Genomic DNA, 9,447 nt, shown 5'->3' on the forward strand with positions numbered 1-9,447 from the left:
CAGCCCAGTTCCCCAGTCCCTCTAATAAAAAGGAGCGGGGGGGGGGACCCCACCTGAGCAGAGTGTTTGAGCAGGGCTAAAGTGGTCATTGCGCCCCCACTTCTTAGGGGGATTCTGTGTATTTTCTACCCAATTGAGCCGGCTTTTTTTGAAAATTAACATGGTTGAGGAATTGAAATCTGATCCGATGTATAACATAATTCGAATTGGAATAGGTCAAATAAGATCTTAATTCCTGCAACACTCTTTGAACTTCCCAATATTCATTTTTGATTTTCAATTTTGCTATTGTTTTTTTTTTGGTTTTGTTTCTTTATAGTTTTAGTAAAAATCAATTAAAACTACCTCTTCTAGCTAGATCAATAAATTTATTGAATAAAAAGCTCCAAAAAATCATAGATTTTGAACAATAAAATTTTTGTTATATATGTTTTACCATTAAAGAAAAAAAAAAGATTTGATAAAAATCTTATATGGATGGTGCATGGGAGACTATGGAATCCACGGTTTTAGGAAAACGTATTGGATCGGCTGATTTGTATCGGTATTGGCAGTGAGCAATACTGATACCTGACAAATATGGATTGCCATATTTGATTTGGAATCAGGCTAATGCAACCGATACTGTTTTATATGTATCGGAAAATTATCGCCCCCAGGATTACTGGGGGTGCTGTGCGCATCGTGCAGCGCAGCACCGCCCATGTATGCACAGTTGGGCGGTGCACAGTGGGCCCCACCGTGCACACATGGGCGGTGTTGCGCCGCACGATGCGCACATCACCCCCAGTAGTACTGGAGGCGATAAAGGTCCATATGTATCAGTATCTGAAATGACCTGATATGATCTGCATGACTCCTATGAATCGGTTTCAATGGTGACTCATATGATAGGACCTTTAAATGTAATGGGAGGAGTTCGGATCAAGTTCTCGTACGAGACTACCTCTCTCTCTCCCTCTCTCTTGCTCTCTCCTAATGGTTAGTATTTCTTTTAAAATTTTATTCAACATTTATTTTTTTATTTTGATTGGGCACAATAGTATTAAGTATCGGTCTCGGTGGTATCGTCATCCCTAGTTGATATGCATTACAACACTATGGTCGTGATTAGTATCGATTTCTATCAGCATATCGAAAAAAATTACCACCATGATGCTATATCATCAAATTGCCGCCATGAGGTCATATCATCAAATTGCCACTATGGTGCCATATTGCCAAATCGCTGAATCATCATATCGTCAAATTGATGATATGACGTTATATCATTAAATCACCATCATGATGTCATATCGTCAAATCACCATCATGGCACCATATCACGAAATCACAGTCATGGTACTAAATCGTCATATCATGCTATGGTAATCGTTATGTATTGGTATCAAGGGATGGTATCGTTTAGATACCGACTTTAGTAATATTTTATTAATTTTTAATCTTTAAAAAATAATAAAAAGGGATACGAATTGAATAATAAAAAAATAAAAAAGAATTCATAAACTTTTTTTTATTTTTATAGAAATTCATTAACCGCAAAAGAAAGAGAAGGAGAGAGAGAACCGATGGAAGGAATGAAAGATACGTAGCATAGATCTCCGGTTTTGGTGGAATCCATCCAAACGTCGATCGAATTCGTGCTTTAATGTGATCTGGACTCTAATGGAAGCTCCTATCCTTTTTAGGGTTGTGCATCTTCAATTCTTCATTCATATATGTGATGAAGGAAGGAAGGAAGGAATAGCAATTCTGTAATTGGCAAAACCTAGTAACCCATTTATGGTATATATAACGATCCCTCCGGATTACACTCTCCAATACATACACAGTCTCTCTACTTCTCTTTTGATTGGAGGCAGCCATGGAAATCTCAGAGCGTCCTCTCTCTATTGAGAGCTTCTCCAAGAGCTGGTTGATCAACATAAGGGAATCCTCTTTCGATGATTCCCTGGTCGACGACGATCCTTACGATGAAACTACTACTGCGGCTTTCATAGAATTAGATCCCAACAACAACTGGACTCCTTCCAAGAGATTCCTATCAGTCCCACATGATTTCAGCTTCGATTCCAATTTTGCAAGCTCTCCTCTGTTCGTCGTTTATGCCGATGAACTCTTCTCCAATGGCCTCGTTATGCCTATCTTCATCAACCCATCAAAGATTGAAGCCTCGACCGACTTTATCGCAGAATCATCACCACCACCACCACCACCTACGGCTATTTCCATTTCCATCTCTGCAAAGGAATCATCCACTGGAGGTTTGATTTTGTCACATGGAAATGGGAAGATGGAATTGTCATTCCTGAGAAGGTACATGAGATCGTCTAAGAGGATTTTCCACAAATACGTGAGTTTCGTCAAGCCTCTGTACCAGAAGTTTCGGGGCTCCTCAAGGGTTTGTAGGAGTGAAACAGAGTCCATTGACAGAATCTGGGGGAGTTCGTATTGTTCAACCACTGATCAATGGTGTGATATTGACGAAGCTGTTCTCCATTGCAAGAAATCGTTTGGTACGTAAGATAATAACCCGGCCCTTTGCTTTCTGGTTTTTGGGTTTTTCTAATCGTTTGTGATTAAATTCTTCTTTTCGATTAGTAATCGTTTTTGGTTATTTGTAGAAAAGGGAGGGAGACTCTTCAGCAGAGAAGAGGAATAACAAGAACGGAGAAAGTAGAGGTAATCAGGAACGAGAAAGAGGAACAGAGAAGAGATGATAGATAATAAAGCCTTGCCCTCTCTCTCTCTCTCTCTCTCTCTCTCTCACACACACACACAGTATATGGTAATTGGAAAAGAAGATCCTACCAGTGTTTTGCCTTCCTAAAATCCTCTACATTGCCGGTGTGAGAACTCGACACGTAGAAGAAGCTTCATTCAATAGTACGAGCTCAGTGCAAGACAGTTTTTTTTTCCCCTTCTTTGTTCTAGAGTTTGGCACTATTAGATATTGCATCTTCCACATGTTGAGCTCTCAAGCACCACAAGATTAGGGCACCGTAGAAGATTTTTTCCCCTCTCTCTTGTTATTTCCTCCCTTTTCCTCTCCCATTTCTTGTCATCTTTGGATGATAATGTATATATATTTATTTATTTCTTTAATTTTGCCTCTTTCCTAGTAAGGAGGAAAACTCCCAAAAGAAAAGAATCTCCTCCTTCCTATGTTTTTAATTTGTTAAATGATTTAAATGTAAAGAATCGGATGATGATCCACATTATCCATTTTGGTATGGATTATGAATGTTCTTAGATCTTCATTTTTCATCATTTTATTATTTTTTATGTTAATAAAATAACAAAAAATCAATGAATCCATTTTCTATTTCACTGGGTGTTGAACGGTATTTTTAGGGTATTTTTACATTCTTTTTCCCATAGTTACTGTTTAAATGACACTTTTTATAAGTGTATTTTGAACTTGTAACCTTTGAGTCACTCCTTGTCTTACTCTTAAAAGTTTATAAAATCCATATAAGAAAAAATCTACAACTTAAAAGTGACTTCTTGTTATATCATTATCAATAGTTGTTGGGTTTTTTTTTGAATGATAGTTGTCATTGTTTCTCTCATATTTGAAAAACTAGGATTTTGGTCTTGATTCCCCCTTTTCAAAACTTGGTGCCATAGGGAGGCAAACTTGGTTAGGGCTAAGTCATGATTTTTTCTTATTTAGATATATATATAGTTCTTCTTCGGACTGACGCTACGGTTGGTTCACAGGTGAAGGAAAAAAAAAGGACTAATATTGAAGGCAATGAACAGAAATTCTAGGAATTTGTTTAATTGTAGACCAAACTTATGGTATATGAATAGTATATGGCCTAATAAAAAAACTAGACTCGGTGAGTTTCACATGAATTGAGAAAAAACACTGAATCAATGAAAACTCGGACTTGGTTTGGTTATTTCTTAAACCTGAGTGAGTCTTCATCACTCCTAATAAGGTTTCATTTATTTTTACTCAGACTCATGAGTCATGACTAACCTAAAACTTGGTTTACCAACTGTGGTCTTTATATTGGTTTTTTTCAAGTACACGTGTGAAATGACAGGATTTACCTCATGAAAAAAAATTGTATAATACTTTATTCTTTTAGGTAAAAAAAGTGTATATTTGACACTACTAATGAGCTTGCAAATTCCATCTAATTTCCAATGTCGATGTAGGCGTCAGAAGCTCTAGATTCATCATCTGAGCTCTCTGCTGCTTTCAAAGAAGCTTCAATGTCTTGGGTATCTGAGCATCTAGATCGCAGATGAAACTGTTTCTTCCCTGTCTCTGACCTTTTCTCTGAAATAGCTATGGCTTTATCATTTGGAAAGAGATCTCGCAACACAAAGGCATGGAAGATAGTGGTGATGAGCATAATAATTACTACGAGAGTCGAAATGCCAGAGAGAGCAACTGTTAGAATCTTGGTAAATAGGGTTGTAACTTCATCAGAGTAGGCAACGCTGGCAATAGATACCCCACTCATTGGGAAAGTGTAAGCCCACCATGTCAAAGAGAACCTATGAAATGGGATGCAAATGAACTTCAGAAAAGGTAGAACCAATAGATTTAAGGGATTGAAGTATATATATAATATGACAGAAAGAACACTAATCTGTGCTGTGTGTGGGCGTGTATCTGCACCCACACAGTCCTACACGAAAAGACCGCCTCATCCCTTGGAAAGGTGGAAAGGTCCAGGGTTGCCATGGTCTTTTTGCACCGAGCTGTGTTTGGACGTAGGTACATGCCCACACACAACATCGGTCAGCGTTCCTTTTCCCATATAACATATAATATAGTTAACTAAGAACTAAAAAAATACTGTACCTGAAACCTCGAAAAAAATTAATTCGAACCGCCTGTAGAAACATCCAAAGCAAACAGAGGAAGAAAATAGTCAACTCATGTTTTATGAATTTATTTAAGGAAAAATGTTATTAACATCAACATTGGTGTCATTTAACTTGGCCCATATCACCATCTATTACCAAGTGATATACATGGATGGTTCAACGTGATAGAGGATCTCACATTCGGGTAATTGGTCGAATTTCAGTTTGAACAGCAAAAATACTGTTTGAAGAGTCAAAATAAAACTTTATAAAAGAAAAAAAAGTTCTCAATGGGGGACAGGGCTACCCCCAGACATAGGAGTTCAAATCTACTATCCACATGGGGACGGGTGGGGATAGATCTGAACCTTCCATGGGGGTGTGGGATTCGCCTCTAAAGTGTGGGACCCACGACCCATGGAGGGGTCAGATCTGTCCCCACCCGTCCCCATGTGGGTAGCTAATCCGAATTCCAGACACAGTTGGCGGGGAGGGGGGGAGGGGAAAGGGGGGGAAATGCGCCCTCCCCCCTCCCCGGCCCCCCCATGAAAAATCAGAAATCCCCCCATGTATTGGCATGTTTATAAAGAACAACATTTTATTGCCTTTTGGTTTGCTCCGTCAGTTTGATTTGGTTTTGATTTCTACCAGTTTCAAGTAAAACTGAACCGATAAGGGTTCGTTTAGGTTTTGCAGACGAACCAACCAGTTTAGGGCTGGAATTTGATACCCCTACCTCACAGGACAGCTTAGTCATTCAGTTTGTAGGTGAAACTAGTCCCGGCCCACAACGTCGGACCCATTGGCAATGAACCCTTCCTCATTCAACCATAAGAACCGCATGGGCCGGTAGGGAGAAGTGGAGAACAGCTTTTCTCCCTTGCTTCTGTCCTAAACAATTGGTCCCTCAAGTACCCACAGAGATATGCTCAAAATTGCATGAGAGAGAGAGTGAGAGAGTAATTACCAGTGTGAAATATAGGAACAAAGAAAGGAAGAATGGAATCCTGGCTCCATAATCAAATACCCCTTGAATTAGTGCCCATGAAATAGAAGCAACACTGGGTGTTGAAAGAAAAAGGAAGAACACTGGATGTAAATCCTTTGGAAGCGTCTGATTTGTTGGAAGTTTCTGGAAGAGTGTTACAAATAGGACGATATAATGTGCCAATCCAATAGCAAAGAAGAAGATAGGCCCTTCTTTAAGACCCATAGAAGCACCCAGATATGAACCCAAGAAGTTACTAACAATTGCTATATGATTTGCAGGATTAGCCACCATTGATAGTCTTCTCTGACTTCCAGACATCCATTGTCCAAAGATTTTAAGATCAAGACATAAAATTGGAATCATAAGAATGTACCAGATAGGTGTATGAATAAATGTGGCAACCAAAGGTGGGAGACTAATAGCTAAGAACAGAGCAGCTATCCATGGGGCAAAGAAGAAGTTGACACGGATAGGATGGAAGAACTCACGACGAACTGCTTCAAAGTAAAAAATGAGTTTCAGAGAGTAGATGAAGGAAACAATGAGCACAAGAGCAAGAGCAATACACCATGTGACAAGGTTGACAGTGAGGCTAATGTGGAGAAAGCTCATGGATTTGGTGGTTGATAAGTCTCTCCACAACACGGCTTGGCTACCAATACCAAGGCAGATACCAAATGAATTTATTGGAAATCGGAGAAGGAATGGCCACTTCTTGTCTTCTGCTTCTAGGAGCACCAACTCCTCATCTGAATCCTGTTAAAGAAAGAAATGTATATTTGTTTATTAAAGTCAGAAAAAAGCTCGATCTACATGTTTCAAATTTCATAATAGTGTATTCTTATTTGAAACCTAACTAGGATCATTAATGTGAGTGTGGAATTTAGTGTTGGGGTTGGGTGTGTCTTGTATTTTGCGGGTCCACATAATTGTAATTAATTGGTCTGAATGTGTAATTGGGACGGGTTTTGGGTCAATATTACATGTAAATTGTAATTGTGTGAGGATTATGATTTTGGGTTTTTCCCTATATATTATCTCTGTGTGGAAAACCTTGGCTGGTAACAAACAAAGGGGAACACTTTGTGAGGTGAAGAGTGGTGTAGAGAGTTTTTTTCTGAAAATAATGGAAAATCTCTAATTCTCTAAGCTTGATGTAGACAATCTTGTCGAACCACGATAAATTCCTTGCATTGTATGTGATTGTTTACTTTAGGTTATTCTTTGTGGTTGGGCGTTCGTCCCCAACATTTAGGACTGCAAAGAACAGATTGTTTAATACATATAAAGCATGCATTTATAAACTCTTGCAGCTCACCCCACCCCCCAAAAATAGAAAAAGAAAAAAATGAATAGAGAGACACATAAGATGTATTAGAATAAATTGTGCTTGAATGAGGAGAAAAAATATATGAATATAACAAAGATAAGGGACATACTCTAAGGGCACCCAATTCAGGCCCTTCTAAGGCATCAAAGTAACGATTTACAGGTAAAATCTCAATCTCAGCATTCTGTGAAACATTATTGACCTCTGGTTCTGGTTCAGGTTCTGGTTCAATCTGCTTTCCACTTAAAATTGATAACTGCCTCTCAAGTTCCCCAGACCAAGTTTTAAAAGAATTAATAAACCGCCTATCCATCCTTGGACTTATCTGTTGGTCGTAGGAGTTTCCAATTGATTGAGAGTTTTCATCAATCTTGCTCTCGGAAGCCATCATTTCCACACCCTGTATAAAAGACTTGAAGATGTGAAAACAGAAGCTCAACAACAGTGAAACAATTCCACATGCTACACCTTGCATAATTGATTGAAATACATAACTCTCTTACTCTCAGAAACACCGGTATAAGAAGGGATCTGCACGTCACACTAATGGTTGTCTTGAAAAAGGTATTATTCACATGCATGGAGCATACTATTTAGAATAAAAAAGAGAAAAAAAGATGTGAAAGAAAGTTGTAGCCTGCCATCGTCCGGACACAAATGTAAGTCAAGAAAAAGTGCAAAAATATCTACCACATGGCAAAAGAGCCCATCCAATTTTGATGATATGGCATGTGTACATCTTGGATTTTACAAGTAAAATTTGGTGGTCAAACTAACAATTCAAATTATTTTTTTTTGGATCTTATTATTGATTACTTAACCATCTTTAATCCAGGAGTTTTTCTTGAATATAATTTAAATTGAATTGAAAATTTTATAAATAGATAAGGGATTATGATGTGTACTAGTACAACAAATTTATTTCTTACCTAATGGACTACAACATGACAAATGTAAACAGACCCTTTTTCCAAACCTAGTAAAATGACAGTCTACTACCGCCTACTCAAATAAAAATTATTGGATTTAGTGAGAGATAATTTAAGAATTAGAGATAACATAGGGAGAAAGGGTACATAGAAACAGGTTTAAGAAATTGGGATCGGATCAGTAGAATTGACCGAGATCTATCTTGATCCGCCTGATGCAGATCAAGGGGCTACTAGGGCTTTTCAGCCTATTCCCCACCCCCCCCCCCACCCACCCACCCAATCCTTGACCCATTTTGACTGATTCTTACCAATTTGAATCGGAATCGGTTTGGATTCCGATTCCTCACACCTGATTAGTAATCTCATTAATAGAAGGCTGTATCTTAAATGAAAAGAGAAACATGTGAACAAATGACCCAATTAGAGACCTTCCTTGTCTCATGAAAATTGAGTTTGATTGTCAATGACCATTCATGTCTTACCTTCTTTGTCAGCTGTTGATGAAGCCCTTGCACTCCCTCTGGATCCCCGCAATGCTCTATATTGGACTGCGCCATATTGAACTCCATTCAAATTGCCTTGTGTTGATTAGATATGCTAATAGAGTATGAGTTATGTCAGCTCCACTGTTGTTGGGGATATAAAGCTTTTTCAGACTTGCTTTGATTCTTGTTTCTTTCCATCATATGTATATATATAGGTCTTGAGAATGTCTTTGCCCACTCTATTTCTAAATGGATAATTGACTATCCACATCAAGGTTTAAGATTCCTCATTATCTATAGATATCTTTAACATTGTATACATATTAATTTTCGCCATGTGAGACTTAATAAACTCTCCCCCTTCAATTATGAGAGGTTTTGCCAAAAAAAAAAATAATAATAATAAATTTGAAATCACATGAGGTAGAAAAAGAAGAGAGCTTGCATGTGCGAGTCACACGTGGTAGAAATAAAAAAAAATTAAAACGAAGATGACTCACATGTTTCTCTAAAAATGTTAATATAAGGTGAGCTCGTACATATATCTCTTATGGTATGACAACTAATTGCTACACACTTTCCTAGAGAGATAGTGAAGAAAACTAGTATGAACAAGGAGAAAATAACTATTTGGGAGTATGGCCTATGTCATCAATGTCTTTCTATATATTCTTTTATACCTTTCTCACACAATAAACGGCGGGGCTGGTTCACATTGATACTCTCTCTCTCTCTCTTTCTTATATGGTTCACATTGATACTCTCTCTCTCTCTCTTTCTTATATTCTGACCATGTGGGTCTCATGTGGATGTCATATGAATAATATCATTTTCTAATCCCTCATTGATGTAGCATGTAGATTCTTTCTTACATTGTTC

General features: G+C 38.0%; 2 protein-coding genes across 2 annotated transcripts; one reads left to right on the forward strand and one right to left on the reverse strand.

The window, feature by feature from the left end:
- The first annotated feature begins 1,864 nt into the window (after nt 1-1,864).
- Nucleotides 1,865-2,524, forward strand: LOC122655582 (probable membrane-associated kinase regulator 6). The gene has a single exon (XM_043849808.1). It carries the CDS (start codon nt 1,865-1,867, stop codon nt 2,522-2,524), a length of 660 nt encoding a protein of 219 aa, XP_043705743.1.
- Nucleotides 2,525-4,148: 1,624 nt separating this feature from the next.
- LOC122655589 (S-type anion channel SLAH3-like) lies at nt 4,149-7,479 on the reverse strand. Its single transcript, XM_043849821.1, has 4 exons — nt 7,261-7,479; nt 5,798-6,577; nt 4,826-4,857; nt 4,149-4,515 (listed from the first exon to the last, which is right to left on the reverse strand). The coding sequence occupies exons 1-4, from the start codon at nt 7,462-7,464 to the stop codon at nt 4,149-4,151; spliced, it is 1,383 nt and encodes a 460-aa protein (XP_043705756.1). The 5' UTR covers nt 7,465-7,479.
- Nucleotides 7,480-9,447: the final 1,968 nt, after the last annotated feature.

The sequence above is a fragment of the Telopea speciosissima genome, chromosome 1 (genome assembly GCF_018873765.1).
Source record: "Telopea speciosissima isolate NSW1024214 ecotype Mountain lineage chromosome 1, Tspe_v1, whole genome shotgun sequence".
NCBI classification, from domain to species: Eukaryota; Viridiplantae; Streptophyta; class Magnoliopsida; order Proteales; family Proteaceae; genus Telopea; species Telopea speciosissima.